General features: G+C 39.0%; 1 protein-coding gene across 1 annotated transcript in view; it reads left to right on the top strand.

Moving 5' to 3' along the window:
- Positions 1-7,962: 7,962 nt before the first annotated feature.
- Positions 7,963-21,909, top strand: part of SNX4 (sorting nexin 4) — a 47,428-nt gene continuing 33,481 nt past the window's right edge. Inside the window, exons 1-2 of the mRNA XM_087818195.1 lie at positions 7,963-8,125; positions 17,664-17,785. Of these exons, the coding sequence (XP_087674321.1) occupies positions 7,982-8,125; positions 17,664-17,785 (266 nt within the window). The 5' untranslated portion in view covers positions 7,963-7,981. The remainder of the gene's footprint in view (positions 8,126-17,663; positions 17,786-21,909) is intronic.

Genomic DNA, 21,909 nt, shown 5'->3' with positions numbered 1-21,909 from the left:
TGAAAACAAGGGGATTGGTTCAAAGGAAGCTGTGAGTAAAGCAACCAGGCGACGAACTCTTGTGCCACCCTCCAAAAGACTTTGGAGAGATCAAACTGGAGAGGTTCCCAATTTAGTAACACAAGTGAATTGATAAACTGAAAATGGGGAACAAGGGAAAGTCTACATACTTAAAGGTAAGACCTTCCAGCCCTCTCTCCTATCCCATTCCCAAAATATTGACAGTCGGTTTTATACCTTCAGGCAACAGACTAAAAGATCCTTTTTGGGAGAAAGAAAAAAGTCCTGGAAATATATTTGGAGGATCCAGCAACAAAAAATCTCAGCTGATAACCCCATTAATTGCATAAAGCCAAGGCAGCAACTCCCTCCAACATAACCAACCCTTCGCCCTCTCACCAACAAACATGCATCCATTTTCCTATCTACACACTATACAGAGAGTGCATTGCATCTCACTTTAATGGCTAAGGATCAGCAGACATTTGAGGGAAGTTTCCAACATGAGTTAAATGATTAACAATTAGGGAAAGTAGAAACTTAAAGTAATTTGGGAAATGGGGGGAAATAACCAGAAAAATCTTCAGATGATATGGTCTTGCTTTTATGAAACATGAACAAAATATCAATAAAGCCTCAAAAATTAAAAAAGAAAAAAGAGCTCTTAGTAAGTATAGACCAAAAGGACAAAAGATGGACAATAGGAGAGAAATATGAAAACTACAGGAGCAATCCAGAATGTCTCACATACAATTAGGGGGGGTTCCAAGAAGAGAAAACAATGGGAGGGATGATATTATTTAGAAATTTAAATATACACACAAGGAAATTCCCCGGAACTGAATGATGTGAATCCAGTTGAAAGTGCCATGAATACCCTGCACCGTAGAGGAAAAATAAAAGCCCAAGCCAAAACACGTGAAATTTCCAGGCCCAGATTGTTTCACTGATGATTTCTAGCAGAAATTTGAGGGGAAAATACTACTTTTACACAAACTTTATTGGAGACTAATAAAGAAGGTAGCACTTCTAAACTCATTTTTTGAGGCCAGTATTATCTGAATGTCAAGACCTGGCAAAGACATTCCAGAAAAAGAATTATACCCCTATGAATACAGATGCAGAATACTTAAGAGGTTAGATCTGTCCACAGATGGGCCAAAAGTGGCTGACATTTTTCTGGAGACAGAATCAGTTCAATATATGGAGAAGCCAATACTAAGCAAAGAGGAAATGGTTGTTTATGAAGGTGGTAAGGTGCAAGATATAAAAATAAATCGAAATTAAAACACTATGAGATTACCTTTTTTCCATCTCTCTAACTGGCAGAGATTTAAAAAAGAAAGCCACAACTGCCCTGGCCAGTGTGGCTCAGCTGGATGGAGTGTAGTTCCGTATATCATGGGTTCGATTCCCAGTCAGGGCACATACCCAGGTTGCAGGTTCAATCCCCAGTTGGGGTGTGGGAGGCAACTGATCGATGTTTTCTCTCTCACATCGGTGTTTGTTTCTCTCTCTCTCCCTCTCCCTCTCCCTCTAAAATCAATAAAACATATCCTCAGTTGAGGATTAAATAAACCAACCAACAAAAATAACCCACAACTGATGTTAGTGAGGGGAGATGTGTACTCTCAAACATTATTGTTGGGAATGTAATCCAACACAACTTTTGGAGGATGGTTTGGCAATGCCTGGCAAAAGTGGGGATTCTGTCCATGTACCTTCCATTCTTACATCCAGCTCCCTATAATAAGAGAAGTCTAAGTGAGCAAAGATATTCATAGTATAGTGTTGGGTGTAAAAGAGCAGGTTTCATACAAAACATTTAATAAAATATCCTATTTTTATGAATTATATTTATGTACATATCCACAGAGTGGGGAGGAAGACAATTCAAAATTGTAGTGTTTGTTTCTGAATCTTGGTGTTATGGATTTTTCTTTTTTTCTTTTTGCTTCTTGGTATTTCCTGAGTTTAAAAAATAATGATATAATCGTTTCTGTAGAAAGAAAAAAAATTAAAGTTCTTTAAAGAAGTAGTGTGATTGCCCGGTCGGGCGTGGCTCAGCGGTTGAGCATCGACCTAGGATCCAGGAGATGGGGGTTCCATTCCCGGCCAGGGCACAGGCCCGGGTTGCGGGCTAGGCAGCTGATCAATGACTTTCTCATCATTGGTGTTTCTCTCTCTCTCTCTCTCCCCCTCCTTTCCTCTCTCTGAAATCAATAAAAATATGTTTAAAAAAAAGAAAAAAAGAAATAGTGTGATTGTTGCCCATGGTATTATTTACAAACCTGAGCCTGGATAAGCCTGTGGTAGGTATGTTGGCAGGAAGTTTAAGCATCAGGTAGAAAGGTGGACTTGATGACTTCTGAAGTCCCTTCTAATCTAATTGTGATTTTATGTTTTGTATACATACATGTCACTATATGTGTATGACTGTGTAAGTTTTAGTATAATTCTATGTATCTGTGAATGTAATAACCATGTCTTTTTATTCTGTGTTCTTGATGCTTTGACATCTTGGGGCCTTGCTGACTCTTGGGAGACTGCTCCTTCCAGGGCCAGTCAATTCTTAGAGGTAGGAAATGACTGCTTACATGGGCACCTTTCACATGTAAACCAACCAATCCAGACCCCATACTCCCAACCACCTCCTTTATGGGCTCTTACTCTCTGGGCCATAATTCCCCTTCTCTGACTACCTCAGGGCCAGCTACCAGGCAACTAGGGACAACCCCTCCACCAGAGCCTGCGGAGATTATCCAAACGAACCAATCCTAAATCTCTTTGCCGTGCCTCACCCAGTCTTCCCACAGAAATTACACTAAAGGCTTGTGCCCATGGTTTCCCCATCCACTCTGCTTCCCTCTGTGGTCCCCACACATGGCACACTGTGCCTCCTGCTTCTAGGGATCTGTGGGTACAAAATACTTCTTCTTTCATGACAGCCATTTCTGTGACTTGTCTGTCTTACCGTACCTGAGGAAAACAAATCCTCAATACCCTTAAAACAATGTATGTGAGGCACCTCTATCTACTACTAATTTCATTCAGCATAAACAAACATTTGAATGTGATTTTGTTCTGGCAGCAATGCTATAACCTATCGGCTGGTTTCCCCAAATTGGCGTCTATTTTATTCTTCTCAGAGCAGTCTCTACATATTTGTTGGGGTGGGGGGACGAGAGGAATAGTATGACCTCTATCTCTGAACTCCTGAAAAAAAAAACTCTCCCAAAATGAAACACACAAATGGATTTAATATGATTTTGGAGAAGAAAGTAAAAGAACAAATAAAACCCACATTACCCCCGTCCCTCATCAGAATTATGTAATAAATCCTTAGTAGCTTTTAGGCAGCCCTAGTTTTCAAACACAGATCAGGTGGTCTGACAGCTTATGAATGCCAAGAAAACTCTCCATTTCCAGAGATTCAATCTCCAGGCATTGTTTGCAAAGTACTATTACAGGTAAGCTGTTACTCATGTGTTTTCAATATTATTTGAGAGGTGCCAAAGACTCACTTGTTCCAAAATACCCTGGCCACTGATCAGCCACAGTGTTTGCTCCCAACCTATCTGGTTTGTTTCCTAGTTGTAGAGTAAACAACTATTTGTTCCAGAAGACATCTATCAAAGCATAGTTAAGTCATCTGGGAGGGGGAAAATATTTCTATCCTGGGGTGGCTTTCTGATTTTTAGCTGTTGAAGATTCCAGTTGCTAGCTTGCTAGTAGGACTTCGGGGGAGTTTCTTAAGCCATAGGGGTTTTGGGTATGGTTCTACTGATTCGGGGTGCATATCCCAGACTTCTCCAGGGCATACAGCCATGAATCAGTTTGGAAAAGCGCCTTGGCAGACTTCCTGGGACAGGGCAGGTGTTTAATAAATGTTTGTTGCATATTTAATTGAATAGATGGGAGCTTCAGATACAGCTAACTGCTGCATGGAACAGAACCAACTCTAGTCATATGAAGCCTATAGAGAAAATCCTGAAAGGCTGTCAGGAGCTTCTGGAGTTAAGGCTGGTGATCTGGGAGTAGAAAGTCACAGGATCAAAGTAGCTATGGAGACTTGCACAGAACCCACAGGACATTCATGGACTGGGAACAATCTGGCCCTAGCACCACCACTGGCCCAACGATGGCTCCAATCACCAGCATCCCCTCTGACCTAAGATTCAAAGTCCTGGGAGTCTCAGGGTCTGAGTGGCTGAATTGAAATAATTTGCTTAAAGGTAGTAAAAGAAGGATCTGAATTCTTCAGTTGTAATGGAAGGCCGCAGTAGAAGGCCTTCCAGAAGGAAGGAGAACAGGACTTAACGGAGCCTGGGTGGCCAGCCGGACGGCGGGAGGAGAGTCCTGGGGAGGGGAGAACAGGTGCTTGATGGTATTCTTAGGCTAACCCGGGAGCTCAATTATTTGTTAAATTAATGACAAAATGGAAATCTAAACCATGCTTTTCAGATATAACACTGAAGTTCCTCTGGCTGGATGAGGTAGTGAGTGTCCCCACACGGGATGACTCATCCTTAGAGCCAGCTTGGCTAGTCACCCTTGCTCCTGAGACTTTTCCCATTTACTTCGGAGCAGGTAACCTCGAGCTGGCCCCCAGTGAGGGGCTGGAGAGTGGGTGTGCCCCTGTCTGAATCCGAAGAACGGGGAGCCCTTGTATCGGGAATCTCCATGGAGTCCGCCTCGGGTGTTTCCAGCTTTAGCCAGGCTGGAGTGACTTGGCTTGGCCTTCATATTCCAAGGAAATGTGCTTCTCTCTCTGGGTTTTCAGGTAAGGAACCAACCCTTGATCTTCGCCACTTATTTGCCTCCGTTTCCAGAAGAATCTCTTTGTCTTCTCCTCCATGCAGAGCAGCACGGCCCAAGAGCTTGGATTCTGGGTGTTCTAAAAATCTGGGTTTAAACCTAAAGTCTTGCTCTTAGTTGCTGGCTGTGTAACCTTGTCAAATGTTACCCTAGCCTGCCTCTTCTTCTGTGAAATGGGGAAAAGAATGCCTGTCTTGTAGTCTTGCAGGGGCATTTCACGAAAATGTGCATAAAGTGCCAGGCACATACAAAACTGCAGGGCAGGGCATCTAAAAGATGGCCCCATTAAAAATTTCAAAATACCATCTCTTCTCCCACCCCAGGCTTTTTACATAAACACTAGCTATTGTCTCTTCCTCAAAAAGAATTTATTAGCTTGCAGGCAGCTTCAAGGGTAAGGCATTACCTAATGGATACAAATATCGATTTTTGAGAATTATATTATTTTGCAATAGAACAATTATATTATTTTATAATAATTCCTCAGGTATGATCAGAGTTTAAATGATCAGGTATGAATTTTTCTTTAAAATCTTCCAATTCTTATTTAGTCTAAGGAAATAACTTGTTAGGTACACAAAGATATCATGTGGAAGGATGATCAGTTACTGCAGCGTTGTTTATAAAAGTAACTATAGAGGATTGATTATAAGAGTAAATTATAGTAATTTTTTACAGTGGAACTCTATGTAGCCTTCAAGAAGATACTGTAAAATATATTTAACCACATGGAAAGGTGCTTTTGCTGTATTGAGGGACTAAATTATAAAATACCATTTTAGTGTGATTCCATTTTTATTATATATATATATATATATACACATATGATAGCAGAAGGGACATATGTTAAATGTGAACAATGCTTACCCTTGAGTGTGGGAGTATAGGTAGCTTTTATTTTATTTTTACTCATAACCATTTTCGAATTTCCCCGAAATAAACACATATTGTAAGTATATAAAACAGGAAAAAATAATCATATGACCCTTATTGCCCTGATTTCAGACTCTTCAAGCATCCTTTTGATTTTTCAAATTTGGTTTCTTCAAGGCCATCCCTTAAGAAGATAGATATAGGGACAAAGTTATATCCAGCTGAAACAACTTAAAATGAATATCAAAAGCAATTTGATTCCCCCCGCCCCCCGCAAAAAGAGGTGTAAATGAAGGGGAGACAGTGCCCCTACTCTGTTTTAGTTTCTTTCTCTCTCTCTCTCTCTCTCTTTCTCTCTCTCTCTCTCTCTCCTCCCCTCTCTCTCTCTCTTTCTCTCTATATAGGGTTTATTCTTTTTTTAATATATAAATATGTTTTTATTGATTTTAGAGAGAGAAAGGGAAAGGGAGAGAGAGACAGAAACTTCAATGATGAGAGAGTCATTGATCGGCTGCCTCCTGCACGCCCCCTACTGAGGATCGGGCCCGAAACCCAGGCATGTGCCCTGACAAGGAATCGAATTGACCTCCTGGTTCATAGTTCAATGCTCAACCACTGAGCCACGCTGGTGGGGCTTTTAAAAAAATTATTTAAAAAAACCCCCTGCAGATAGCACTGTGCCTTCCCCTCATATACGTGACTGCTTTGTAAAGCCTGGAGCCCTTTTCTTTCTTCCTACTCTCTGCAGGGTGAGATACTCAAGTCACTAACCCAAGGAAATTATCCTGATGGCTTTAGTACCTAGTTTTCTGCATTCCTCTCAAAACTGGGAAAAGGGCACAGGATAATGAATGTAAATCTGTCCCTGGAAAGATAATTTCCCCTTCTGTGACAAATTAATAAAACAGTCTGCTGATTTTAAAATGTTTCCTGAGGGCCCTGGTGGGGTAGCTCAGTTGGTTAGAGCATCATCCCCATATGCCAAGGTTGCTGTTCCATCGGGTCAGAGCACGTAAAAGAATCAACCAATGGCCCTGGCTGGTGTGGCTCAGTTGGCTGAGTGGCGTCCCATGCACCAAGAGGTCGCTGAGTTTGAATTCATATATATATATGAATCAACCAATAAATACATGGATGGATGGAATAACAAATTTATTTCTCTCTCCTTTCCTCTCTCTCAAATCAATAAAAAAATTAAAATGTTTCATAAGAATTTGCATAGCATGAATATTTCCTGATAAACTGATAAAATGCCTTTAAACATTTATTGAGTAAATATCCTAGGTTTGGGAAAAGAAAAAATAATAAGATAGGTTCCTTGTCTTAAAGGAGTCCAAAGTCTAGTTGGGGCAGACAGACATATAAATAAATAACTAAAATAATATGAGAAAGGTCATAACCAATTTATGTACAAAGTGATATTAGCACATAGATGTGATAACTTAAGGTTATATGGTGAATGGGAGAAAGCATTCCAGGAGGGGGAGGAAATTATGTATCACAGCTTGAAATAGCTAAGTATTTGGGCAAAAAGGTCAGTTTCTGGTCAGATGACCCAGACTATATAGAAGGTACCTCAAGGTACCACAGTCTGGTACACCCAATGAGGGTTTTCCACCAGGCTACCATAGTGAATGATTGTCAAGGAGTCAGGTTCCGAAATCCAACCAGGTGTTTGTAGAACATTATCAGAGATCTCCAGAGTTTCATGAAATACTTAAAATAAAAGTCAAGCACTGCTTCAGCCAAGCACTTCCACTTCTCTCAAACACTTGGAAGTGTTACCTTTTGCTGATTGTGTTATTCAACCTTCTGAAAGTCAATAATTTATTCCACTCTGATATTTCCAGGGGGGAAAAATGGGACCAATAATGGCACGCCAGGCGGAGGACAAGAGGGAGAATGTTAGACAGGAGACTCTGATTTCCTTTGAGTTTCAAATTTTCTCTAGGTGATCTCCAACCTAATTGGGTCCAATTCCTACTCTGACCTTCCCTTTTCCCTTACCTTTCTCGATTTCTCTCCCTCCATCAGTTCTCCCGAGTTTCTGGGTCTCCTAGCTTAGTAGCTGACCACTTCGCAGGCGCCCCTTTCCGCCCTAGCCGCAGCCGCAACTCCAGCCCTGACAGGTGAGCCTTCCAGATCTCCGGGAACAGGTCGGGGCGGGGCGGGGCGGGGCGGCCAAGAACGGAGGGGGCGGGACCTGGGGCGTGGCCACGAGCGGAGGGGCGGGGCGTGCCGGGCGCTGCGACGCAGGCGCGCACTGGACCCGCGGAGCGAAGCTGCAGCCATGGAACAGGCATCTCCGGATCTCGAGCGGCTTCTGCAGCCGGCGCCAGTAGAGCCTCTGGGCCAGCCCGACCCTGGGCTAGAGTCTGTGGTCGGTGAGGAAGCGGAGGGGGCCCGGGACGTGGAGGGCGCCGGGGACCGCACGGTGAGGAGAAGGGGCGGCGGAGACTGCCTGGCCTGTGTCGGGGCCTAGTGGGCCGGGCTGGGCTGGGCTGGGCTGGCGGGGGCGGGTGGGCTCGGCCGGGAGGCCCGGCTGTAACCGGGAAGCGCGGTGGAAAAGCTGGGCCACGCGTGCAGTGAGGGGGGGCTGAGTGGAAAAAGGGGTCCTGGGTAGGGGGGAGCGCCAGGTGCTGTGGCACCCAGGGAAGGTCGAGAGGGCGGCGGCGAGGGGAGCGCAGGGTTCCTGTGGGTGCGGTTCCGTGGGCGTGGAGGAGCGGGCTCGGCACCGGCCAGGCTGGAGCAGAGGCGGTTTTCAGAGGTTCGGGGGCCCGAGGTTTGGACCTGAAGAGGAACGCTGATGTTTCTCAGTCTGACAAGGGGTTGTGCAGAGGAGATGGCTTAACGAAGGCACCGTGGGGTGTGGGCTGCGACGTTTAAGAAGGAAGAGAATGGGGGACTCGAGGAACAAGTCTGGGGCCATAAGGGTGTTTGGCTGGGCGCCACAGTCAGGAAATTGAAGAAAGTGTTAGATTCAGGAAAAGGTACAAGTTAAGTAAAATTTTAAAACTCATTTGGCTGTACTTTCATTTGTGGATCAGTGCTGTATTTCCCAATAGAGACGTGTCATAGAGATCTCGTGTATCTGTCTGCTTTGGGAGGCCTCTTTGGTAATTAGTGATTTTCATTTGCTTGAGGAGAAAAGAAAATGCATCATTTTATATTTGTAATTGTTTTCAACCCGAAGTGTTTTCACTCATAATGCGTGATGGGTAGACCAGGTTGAAAAGAAGCATTTCAGAAACTCAGTCTAGGGCTCCACATCAGACCACCCTACCCAGTGTGCACATTGCTTATCCATTTGCTGCTTTTTTTGGTCTTTCTGGAACTGGTGTTAGCGCTAACATGAAACTGTGTTATGATGGATAAAGAAAGTTAAACTTGTTTGCAGACTGTAAATAGAAAGACTCCTAAATTTAAGTTTAGAGACCAGATAGCCAGGAACTTCAACACAGGAGTTGAAGGTTTTGCCAACTTGGGGAAATGTTGAAGTACATAGCATGAAGACGTTTTGGGCAGATTTTTTTTCATTGACTTTTCCCCCTAAATTCTAGAATTATTTGTGGAGAGGTCAGCATCTCACATGTGAGTGAGAAGTGTATGCACTTCTTTGGTGCGTAATTTGACTCCTATGTGATTTGCTTTTTAAAAATATTTATTTACTTATTTATTGCTTTTAGATAGGGAGAGAGAGAGACATCGATTTGTTGTTCCACTTATTTATGTCTTCACTGGTTGATTCTTGTATGTGCCGTAACTTGGACTGCAACCTAGGTGTGTTGGGAGGACACTCTAACCAACTGAGCCACCTGAGTATTTTTACTGGTTTTTAGAGAGAGAGGATGGGAGCAGCAGCATCGGCTGCCTCCTGCACACTGGTGATTGAGCTCGAAGCCTGGACATGCGCCCTGACCAGGAATGGAAGCAGCAACCTTTTGGTGCACAGGACGATGCACAATCAACTGAGCCAAACCGGCCAGGGCTCATGATTTGCTTTTTATGCAGCTATGTGACTTAGTTTTTTTGTTGTCTGTTTTAAAACAAAGTTGTGCTGAGGTGTACAATTAATGCAGAGAAGGTTCCTACAAAATAATTATCAGTTCCTTTGAAGCCCGTACGTTCTGGGTTATATCCACTCCCTACACCACAGAGGTAACCAGTATTTTGAATTTTGTATTAATAGTTCTCTTGCTTTTCTTAATCTTTACCATATGTATCCCTAAACTATATTATTTAATTTCCTTTGATTTTGAAATTTATATAAGTGGAATAATTTTACTATGATTTTCTTTCCTTGCTCAATATTACGGTTTTGGGATTCATCCAAAATGTGACTTAGTTGGTTTATATTTATGGCTTTATAGTATGTCATTTTGTAGACACTCTCCAGTTAATTTCTCTTTTCTTGGGGTTGTAACAAGATTCTTGCTCTTTCTAAAAAATCACCACTACCATGAACTTCTTCCTGTATATCTCTGGGTGTAAATGTCTTAGAGTCTAATATAAGTTTAGGGGTAGAATTGCAGGATTGTAGGGTAGTAGCATGTTTAAGTCCAGTAGGTAGTGCCAAATTGTTTTCCAAAGTGAATATACCAGGTTATACTCGCACCCGTAGTGCCTGATACTCTATCCTTATCAATACCTAATATTTTCAGACTTTAAAATATTTGCTAATCTTGTGGATATATGTTAAAGCAATTTTAGGTTGTTTCAAAAGGTAAAAATAATACCTTTTGTTGGCTACATCATGAGTTTAATTTTGGTTATGGTGATAAAAATTTTGGTGATTTTGTGTGAGTGTGAAAGCCTTTAGAGACTTAACTAGTATGAAGTTGCAACTCTAGTATAAAATCCATTTATATTAATTTAAAAATGATTATAGTCCAGCCAGGTGTGGCTCAGTGGTTGAGCATCGACCTAGGATCCAGGAGATCGCAGTTCGATTCCCAGTCAGGGCACATGCCGGGGTTGTGGGCTCCATCCCCAGTCAGAGACGTGCAGGAGGCAGTTGATGAATGACGACTCTCTCATCATTGATTTCTCTCTCTCTTTCTCCCCCTCTCCCTTCCTCTGTCTGAAATCAGTCAAGATATATATTTTTAAAAACAAACAAAAAAAGTAAAAATGATTATAAATATCTCATTAAAAAAAACTTACCTATGTTCAGTTTAAGATATTTGAAAACCCGAAGATGCCATTATATAGGAGAGGTTGTAGTTACCTGACATTTTAAGAAAATGTGTGTACATACGTGTCCAAGAGACCATTTGTTGTGACCAAACTTAGAGGGTTTCCTAAAACAACTCCCCAATTTAGTAATTCATAGAGACACAAGCCATTTGGACAAATATTTCAGAATTACCAGAAATTTAAACACACATACATTCATATGTACTTTGTACACTGTTTCCTCCTCCCAAAAAGCTACCCAAACCCTCCTTAAGGGGTCATATACTCCTTTTCCCTTTTTCTGTCCCCTGTTTAACTCCAGTTCCAACCCCACTTGAGAAGTATTGCTGTAGCTGTCGCCACGTTGCTTCTGTTACTGATGGGAATGTGGTCTGAGAAGAATAAGTTAGATCTGTTATGTATGTGCTATTCACAGCAAGGCTCTACTCTTTATTTAATTTTCAAAATTACCCCCAAAAGGCAGATAAAGATGAAGCAGAGGCTCAGAGATAAGTGATTTGTCCAAGGTCACTAGGTAGTCAGTGGCATGACTGGCACTTGAGACCAGGTCTGCCTGGCTTTGAAATTAGTCTGTCAATTAAGCCATGCAGCTTCATTTAAAAAAAAAGTTAAAAATAGTCTTGTAAATTGCTCCAATACTGTATTTTAAATTTTTTAGTTTAGTTAAGATTAACTTTAAAAAGAAAAAAAGGTTTAAATGGTGTATTGATTTATCAAGCAGTTTCTCATCACCAAAATATCTATGCAGATAGTGTGCAGAGATGGCAAAGAGCTCACCTCATGAGCCTTAATTTTAACACTGCAAATTCTGGGCAGAGAGTAATTTGTACCAATTTCCCTACTCCTAAGGGTGGTGGAAACAAGCACTGCCTAAGACTAGCCAGTTTCTTCCGGTTTTAAATATCACTAATCATGATTCTAAATTCTTCTGTAAGCTCTTATTCTGTAGTCTCTTGTTTTTCTTCTTAAGTGTTCATTCCTCTTTCTTTCCATTGTCTAATTAGAAGTCTCCTTTCTTTTCCTTTTGTACTTTTTCCATATAAGGAAGAATGCATTCTTTTTTAAGTATTGTCAGTTCTATTTAAAGTGATTTAGAAAATGGAAAAATGAGAGAGGAATCCAATCTCCAAGAAAGTAGTAATTAGTCCTGGCAGTAGCAAAGGAATGGAAGTAAGAATACTTTTTTAGGCTGGAAGATTCCATTGAGTGGTTCCAGAGAAGAACCACTGCCTGAGTGATTTTTAGGGAGAGGGCTCTAGGCCTGGAGTGCTGGTGGGACAGAGTGCTTGAGCAACTGGTACTTAAAAATCCTTCTACACAGTTAGCATCTTCACTGACTGGCCGCAGAGAACTAAGCGGAGGAGGCCGGAACTGTTCAGGTTTGAGGCGTTGGTGGGGGAGGATTAAGTAAAGGAAATGAAAATGTATAGGCATCGTTACAGCGCATTCGAGCTGCAGTGATTAAATCGCACTCAGGAATGTTGTTCTTGTTTTTCTACCTCACAGCTCTCAGATATTTCTGAAGGCAACTCATAGTACAAAATACATCTTTACAACATAATTAGCATACACTTTCATACATAAGTGTTGTTTCAGGAGACTACTTAACTTCATGTAATGCCCTCTAATATATATATATTTTTTTTCATTAAAAAGAAATGTTGGTCACAACCCACCAAATTATGAACCTTGAAAGTATTATGATTCAGTTTGGAAAACGGTTCAAACTTAACAGGTTTTAAAAAAATATATTTATTTTATTTATTTATTTATTTATTTATTTATTTATTTATTTATTTATTTTTATTTTAGAGAGAGAAAGAAAGAGTGTGAGAGAGAAACATTGATTGGTTGCCTTCCTTAGAATTGAACCTGTGACCCTTATGTGCATGGGATGATGTCCCAACCACTGATCCACACCAGCCAAGGCATATCCTCATTTTAAAAAATTCCTTTTTTTTTGCTGCTTTGATTAGGTGTGTTTTTCTACCTTTCAAATAATTTATTCAATCCTCTGCTTCATCCAACCTACTCTTTATTCCTTCCAGTGTATTTTTTATTTCAGATACTGTATACTTCATTTTTTATTGGTCCTTTTTTATGGTTTCTGTGTCTTTTTTTCATGTTGTTGAGCATCCTTATAATTATTACTTTGAACTCTATATCTGATAAATTGCTTGCCTCCATTTTATTTAGCTCTTCTTCTGGAGAATTCTCTTGTTCTTTCATTTGGGGCCTATTTCTTTCTTTTTTTTTTTTTAAATATATCTTTATTGATTTCAGAGAGAGGACAGGAGAGGGGGAGAGAGAGATAGAAACATCAATGATGAGAGAGTCATTGATCGAGCCCACAATCCGGGCATGTGCCCTGACCGGGACTCGAACCCTGATCGCCTGGATCCTAGGTGGATGCTCAACCACTGAGCCACGCCCAGCCAGGCTGGGGCCTATTTCTTTATCTCTCCATTTTGGTTTCCTCTTTGTGTTTGTCTGTATATTAGGTAGCAGATCTACCTAATACAGGTAGATCTGCTTTGCCTCCCAGTCTTGGTAAAGTGGCCTTATGTAGTAGGTGTCCTTTTTAACCCAGTGGTACAGTCTCCCTGATCACCTGAGCAGGGTGCTCTAGGAATGTCCCTTGTGTGCATCATGTGGACACTCCTGTGGTAATTGAGTCTTGATTGCTATTGGTCCGTTCGTGTGTGGGATCGACCCTGACGCTGGCTGAGTGTGAGGCTCAACCACTGACACAGTGTGCAAGCTGCTGTGCAGGTGCTGATCACATGAAGCAGAATTTGCCTCGGCAGGGTTTGTTGACTGCCAATACCTCCCTGTGGATATGCTACTTGTGAAGCTTATTGGATCCTGCTCTGTTGTCTGAAACTGGCCACTGGGTGTATGGGTTCTGGGCCTCTTCAGAGGGACTGCGGTGCAGGCCAATGTAAGAAGCTGCCAGTGATTGGCCCTGAGCAGCTTGTTTGAAGCTATCAGCGATCCACAGCTTGTGGCTTCCTTTGCTGGGCTTGGGTTCGTGTGGAAAGCACCAAGTTTTGCACCAAAGCTGGCTTTTACTGGCACCAGGTCCTGAGGTGAGTCAGCAAAAGTCTCAAAGCACCCAGAGATCCCTTCCACCTGCAGGCTGCCTGTTAGGCTTAGTGACTGAAAATAAAGGTTTTAAAGAAAAAATAATCTCATCTATAGAAATGATCTCAAATTTATAAGCAAGTACACAGTACAAAGAAACTTTTTCCCCTGAATTTGAGAGTAAGCTGCTATATATTCCCTCATTTCATCTCCAAAACTTTTAGTATTTCAAGGGTAATATGGACATTCTGTATAACTACAACACTGCCATCAAAATCAGGAAAATGACATTGATAAATTACTGCTATCTACTCCTTCGTTGGAGCAAAATGATCCAGTCCAGACCCATATTTTGCATTTAGTTGTATTGTCTCTTTAATCTGCTCCCATCTGGAAGAGTTTCTCAGTCTTTACTTTTGTGACTTTGATCGTTTGAAGACTAGAAACCAGTTATTTGCCCCTCAATTTGGGTTTACTACCTGGCCAAGTAAACTTTAGCTTTTTAATAAGTTGAAACCAGACAGTGTAAGTCCTGCAACTTGTTATTTTTCAAAATTGTTTTGGCTGTTCTCTGTCCTTTGTATTTTCATAGAAATTTTAGGCACAGGTTTATCAGTTTCTATAAAAAGTCCTGCTGGGATTATGTATTTTTGAAGGAACAATTTGTTAGTATGTTTTATATTATTCAAGCATGTTCTATGCATGATGGTCCTTTGTCATTTATTACTGTGAAGTCTAAGGCAAATCTGGTATTTATTCTTTTGTAGTGGTCTTGTTTCTTATTTTTCTGTCTTAATCTTGTTAGGATTTTTTTCTTTATGCTGAAAATGTTTAAATTTTCTAATTCATTATACATGGACCACATGCTTTTCAAAAACTTGAAGCTATAGAATGTTTTTCAATCCAGGAGGATTTTTGTTTCTTTTTAATTTTAATTATCCTGATGATTATTATTTCTGTCTTGTTTCTTCTGATTTCTTCTTCAAGAACTTCCATTATTTAAACCTTGGTTCTTAGTTTTTCTTTTTTATCATCTTTCACCATTTTTACTTTTTTGGGTCTTTTTTTCCTCTCAGCATTCTGGGGGATTTTATCGTTTTCGTGTAATTTTCGATATAACAATGAACATAATGTATTTTCTTTAGTGTGTGATTTAAATAAACGCTAAAGATATTCTAACTTTTTTCATCTATAGTCCTAAAAATTGTTATATTAAGGTTAGCTAGCCTTCATTTTGTTTTTAATCTTAAAGGGCACCTCAGATGGAGAGTAGATCACTGGAGGGTTGAGAAATCCTCATGCAGCAAGCAGTGAACTACTGAACTCAGGCAACTTGTCTCACTTACCCTCTCCTTCGTAATGACTGGCATTGTAGATACTCAAATATTTACTTAATGCATCAGTAATTTTATTGTTCTTTTTATCACTATTAACTGCTTTACGCTTACTTTGTCTTCACTGTTTGCAACATTTTAAAATCTTAAAATAGATTTTATTTTCACTCATTGAATTGGAAATTAATCATTTAATCAGATTTTTTTTTTTTTTTACATGTCTTTATTGATATCAGAGAGAGGAAGGGAGAGGGGGAGAGAGAGAGAAACATCAATGATGAGAGTCATTGATCAGCTGCCTCCTGCACTCCTCTTACTAGGGATTGAGCTCGCAGCCCGAGCATGTGCCCTGACCAGGATTTAAACCACGATCTCCTGGATCCTTGGTCGATGCTCAACTGCTGAGTCTTGCTGGCCGGGCTTATCAGCCTCTTAAATATGTCCATCTTCTGCATTAATGTAGTCTTAGGTAGTCATTTAATCTTTAGGCAGGTAGAAAGTAGTTTTTCACAAATCAAGCACCTATATTTGGGGCATTATCCCTTTGGATACGAGTATAGTGTCACTCTTTCTTTAATAATATACTTCACTCTGATGAGAAGTCTACGTTGAATACATCTGAAATATTATATCTGTCTTTAAAACGTGTCCTTTCTCTCATCTTCCAGGCATCAAGTCAGTTCATTTCTAAACCTGTTGAACATTCTTTTAACAGTTATGAGATTAGTTGAGTTTTTCTTGATATTGACAGCATAAGCAGTTTTATATCATCTTTCAAACCTTACCAGTAGCATTATGTGCCGTTCTTTAGTTTTTATGATAGCTAATTTTATTCTTCTATTTTTTTCCCTTCTGTGTAATTGGTGGCATAACAGGGTGAATTAATGACTCATATGCATTTTCTTTTTGGCTGGGGAGATAATTTGCTTTATCAATCACATGCTCCCAGAATTCAGGGAATTTTTCACTTGAGTAGAAGCTGGTAAGTTCAAGTGCTTGGCTGTGGACCAAAATTATGATTTCTTTATATGTGTATCTCAACCAGTGAGGGCTTCATAGTCTTCATGTTGAATGGTTCATGCTTAGGTAATTTCTTGAGCTTTCTTTTAGTTGAATGATTTCCTTCTGTTTCTCTTACTTTGTCTCTTTGTACATAAGCATAAAACTTATTATACTTTATAAAAATGTCTTGTTTGGTGACCGAGTGATTTCTGTTTTTGTTGACTAGTAACAGTTCCATTCCATTGGGTTGACTCTTTGTTCTCTTTTTTCTTCTCTTAGCATTTTTACCTTCTCCATTTTTCTTCAACATTTTGGGGGCACTTTCTTAGTATGTCATCTTTATTCTTCATTGATTTAATTTTTTGCACTATTACGTAGCTTTTTCTATTCTTGTAGCACTTAACCTTAATTTTCTATGTAAAGTATTACCATGGATTTTACTGTATGCAGCTTTTTCTTTTACCTTTTGATGCATCCATCTTTTTACTTAATATCTCTTCTTCATAGATTGCCTGCAACTATAATATAATACAGTGTTTTTAATTAAAACTCACCTTTGAACTTTAGAGTGAGCAAGGGAAGAAAAAACCAAAGCACAGCACTTATCACGTGGTCTCACGCAGTCTTCCTTGTTTAGACTTGGAGTTAACTTTGGGTATATTTGAGACCCTTCTTCAGTGGCTTACTCCCACAAACTCAGCCTTTGATATAGACCTGGGGATGTTTAGCTTGTGAAAAGAAAGTTTTTTTTTCCTTCTTCTTAAACCCTGCTGCTGACTAACAGTTGGAGCCCATTAACAGCTGCCAAAAAGTTTAGGCAAATTTAAAATTGAATAGAAGATGACTCCTGCTTTTATAATTTTTAAATGAAACTGCCTGCTGAAAATCTTGCCTTTTGGCATATATATAGTATTTTATTTTTGAGAGAGATTTGAGTTTTATAAAATTAGGTATCAGTATTAAAAAATTAGTTATCAATATTGAGGATCATTCATCTTTGTATAATGTGTTTTTAGATTCTTATGCATTTCTATATAGATTTATTTTTGGTCACTTGTATGAAATGTCTACATTTATTTTTTCTTTCTCCTATTTTTCTTTGTTTTAATAATTAAATGTTTGATACATTCTGGAAAAATTTAATTTGCTATATAGTATGCTGATAAAGAGAGGCAGACATATAATTTGATGCTGTCATTAGCAAACCCCTAGCAACTTAAGAAATATAAGAAACTAGTTTGAAATATATACCAATAATGGATTTTATTATAATAGCTAGTATAATAGCTGGTTGTTTTTTTCCCCCCAATACCATCTTAAAGGGTTTTTGTTGTTCTTCCATTTGTTTTTGTCCAGATGACAGAAAATAATTTTTGGTTGAAGAAGATAGAAATCAGTGTTTCAGAAGCAGAAAAGCGAACTGGAAGAAATGCCATGAACATGCAAGAAACATATACTGCTTACCTCATTGAAACAAGGTAGGTGATGAGAATTAGGCTTAGGGTTAGATAGAAAAAGCTTTGGTAGCTAGTGATGTAAAGTCTGTGGTATAATGGAATTGTTTACAGGTCATTGTCTTTTTAGGGATTTTTTTCTTTTTTTATTTTTTAATAGGTAAAGTAGACAGGTGTGTCTTTTACTATGGTATTCTTAATAACTATATTCTTTTTTTATTTTTTAAATATGTTTTTATTGATTTCAGAGAGAGGAAGGGAGAGGGAGATAGAAACTTCAATGATGAGAGAGTCATTGATCCGCTACCTCCTGCATGCCCCCTACTGGGGATGGAGCCCACAACCCAGGCATGTTCCTTGACTGGGAATCGAACCATGACCTCCTGGTTCATAGGTTGATGCTCAACCACTGAACCATGCTGGCCGGGCTTGGTAACTATATTCTAATGTACTTGTTTTTGGGGAACAGGAAGATTGGTGAAATACTTTTGGTATCTGGAATATTACTTGACGCATGCTTTGGTGGAGTTCTTGGTGTTAGATACAATCCCTATACAATTTTGGGAAAGGAAAGCAGGTTCTCAGGGGCATATTAAGTGGGCTTAGATAAATGTGAATGATAACGAAGTCTAGGAGAAGAGGACACAACCTGAGTCATTTTAGGAGAGTTGGGAGTTACAGAGAAATTAACAGGAAAGTTTTTGATTGAGACTGAAGCTTTAGACCTTGGGGTAAAATTGAAAAGACAATATAAATCATGGAGTAAGAAATCAAAATTCACCAGAAAAGTTCTTTTATGTCATAAGGAAAAATTAAAGGAATTAAATGGTTTTATCTAGAGAAAGGCAAGGGAAGACTCAATTTATTTTGCCTGTTATAAACAAACGGTTTATATAAAGACGATACTGACTTTTCTTTATGCAGATGTAGCAGAATTACTTTCAATTAAAACAGCTATGAGAAAACTTTTTGATAGCCAGTAAAATAAAATGATAAAACTATCAGACCTAGTTGATAAAGAGTTATAACCATGTTTTAATGTGAATGCTTTTTTTTTTTTTAACCCTCACCTGAGGATATTTTTTCCATTGCTTTTCAGAGAGAGTGGGGGAGAGAGAGAGAGAGAGAGAGAAACATCGATGTGAGAGAGACAGATTGATTGGTTGCCTCTTGCACTTGCCCCGACTGGGGCCAGGGATCGAGCCTGGAACCGAGGTATGTGCCCTTGGTGGGAATTGAACCCAGGGCCCTTCAGTCCTTGGGCTGATGTGCTAACCACTGAGCAAAACCAGCTAGGGCTAATGTGAATACATTTTTAATGTACTTTTTAAATGTATGTTTAAATTTGTACGTAGAATTTTTTTTATATATATATATATTTTTTTTTATTGATTTTAAAGAGAGAGGAAGGGAGATGGATAGAGAGATAGAAACATCCATGAGAGAGAGACATTGATTAGCTTTCTCCTGCCTGCCCCCTACTGGGGATCGAGCCCGCAACCCAGGCATGTGCCCTGACTGGGAATCGAACCAAGGACCTCTTGGTTTTCAGGTTGGCATTCAACCACTGAGCCACACCGGCCAGGCTGAATATGTTTTTAAAAAAAAAGTTTTAAACCCTCCATTTTCTTAGGCTTTACCAAAAGTAACCAAGCTTACCTTAAGACTGAATGCTATAACTTTTCTAGGCTCTCTCCAGATCTGTGATTCTACCCAAATGAAACTTAAAATCTTGGTAAAAATTGTTTAATCTGCAGACACTTGTGAAAATCCTCTTTGTAAGTATAATTTCTTTTCTCCACCAAAAAATAAAAAGAAAAAAAGAAAGAAAAAAGGGAAGAAAAAAGAATCTTCCAAAAACAAGAGAAATTTGTGTACAATAGGAATTTTAGGAAAAGAGAAAGGTAAGGTGCATCTTTTTAAAATTAGGTCATTTTGTAGCATATGTAAAGCATGGATTTTTAAGGTGACTAAAATACAAAACAAAACAACAACATGGTCCCACATGAGAGAGTTTCTGTGTTGTTTTTTGTTTTTTAGTTAACTTAGCCACTTAAAAAAATCATACTTTAGAAATTAGTGTTAACTCTAGCTTTCTAAGTAAATTTTTTTTTTAATATATATTTTTATTGATTTCAGAGAGAGGAAAGGAGAGGGAGAGAGAGAGAGATAGAAACATTAATAATGAGTCATTGATTGGCTATCTCCTACACGCCCTTGACCGGGAATCGAAACCCGATTGCCTGGATCCTAGGTCAATGCTCAACCGCTGAGCCACACCCGACCGGGCTCTAAGTAAATTTTTAAATTTAAAACAAAGGACGCTTTTAGTATGTGCCCATTTCTTTACCCAGTTGAGCAATGAAATTAGCTGTTTATTACTTTTACTGCTGGAGGAGTATCTTGATTTGAGTAATCTGGGATAACTTATAGTTGTTTACTCTTGACTTTGAAATGAATAGAGTATCATAATTTGAAACTGGAAGTTAGAAGTGACCATACTTGCATAGTATAGCTAGACAATGAATGCATATTTAAGTGGATCATCAGTAATTGTGTGGTACACAAAAGCAAAAGATTGAGTTAACTTTCATGATTGTCTTTCATTATAAATTTTATTGATTGATTGATTGATTGATTGATTGATTGACTTGAGAGAAAGATAGATTTGTTGTTCCACTTATTTATGCACTCACTGGTTGATTCTTGTATGTTCCCTGACCAGGCATTGAACCCGAAACCTCGGCATATGGGGATGACACTAACCAACAGAGCTACCTGGCCAGGGCCTCATTATAAATTTATTTTAAAACAGTGGTTCTCAAACTTTAAATACATAGGAATTACTTGGAGAATTTGTTAAGCTGCAGGGTTTTGGGTGTGTTCCAGAAATTTATATTTTAAAACCAGAGCTATAGCTGTTTGATTATCTTTTAAAGTACAAAGGCTTTAAATTTTAAGATAGTCCAATTTATGTCTTTTTACTTTATGGTCTGTGTTTTCTCTATTTTAAGAAAATTTTTCCTACTCCATATATATAGATATCCACTTTGGAAATTGCTGTTTTGAATAGATTGTTTTGTAATTACTGTACCTCTAAGGTTAACTTACCTTCAAAACCATAGAACCCTGAAGTTTCTTAATCATGTGGGATTTTTTCCTTAATTCAGTGTTATGCAGATAATCTTGAACAGTATGAATATTATTGAGCCTTTTTATTGACTAAAAGTTGAACATTCATCATATGGCTTACCTACCAAGGGTCTTTGGATACAAGTAGGAACCCAGTTTAACAATTGCCAATAATGTTACAGTTTAGTAGGCTAAGATTGGATAAGGCTAAAGTCACTGGTTCTTAATTTCTCCAGACATTTTGTGTTTTCTTGTTCATGGAATATGAACCCTTTTAAAATAGGTAAGAATGTGCCTCTTTTAGAATAGGAAAGAATGCCTCTGTGGCTTGGGAGGCAGTATGATATTACCTAATTCTCCTAGTAATTTGTAAAACGGGGCTAATGATACTATCCGCTTTATTGTGAGTGTTATGTTACATGTAAAACTAATTATGTGCTATTAAATATTTGTTAAATAATTGAATAAATGGACTAATTTTGTGGTCCAATGAAAGTCTTCTCTGTGTTTTTAGTTAGTTTCCAGTGACTTAGATGCTGCCTTAGGTGGCCATTTTCCTTTAAACACTGAGCAGGTCTTCTGTATACTTTCTCAAGATTTTACTTTATCCCAAGACTGATTTAGCTTCTATGTCTTTATGCCTGAATATGCAAATGCACATTGTGGTTCTGTACATGTTGTCAGGCAAACAATTAGAAAATAGGAAGGTCCTGATAATGTTTAGAGCACTGACGCTTTCTAATGGTGATTATACTAGCAAAAATTTTAAGTAGTCAAAATAATTTCAGATATCTTTTATATGATTTTACCCTAACTTCCCCAGCTGTAAGTTGAACATTTATATGAATGAGACATGGCATTGCCTGCAACTCTTTATATTAAAGGTAGAACTAGAGATGAAGTTTTACATCTCTTCTCCCCCACTCTTTTGGAGTTAATTAAGATTTTGGTTCTTGGATATATCCAGTTTATTCATAACCTTGAATTGAGATTTTTTTAGTGTCTGAACATTCTCT

The sequence above is a fragment of the Miniopterus natalensis genome, chromosome 6, assembly GCF_054644295.1.
Source record: "Miniopterus natalensis isolate mMinNat1 chromosome 6, mMinNat1.hap1, whole genome shotgun sequence".
Lineage (NCBI taxonomy): Eukaryota > Metazoa > Chordata > Mammalia > Chiroptera > Miniopteridae > Miniopterus > Miniopterus natalensis.
The sequence above is the reverse complement of the archived record's forward strand: the minus strand, read 5'-3'. Positions and strand labels throughout refer to the sequence as shown.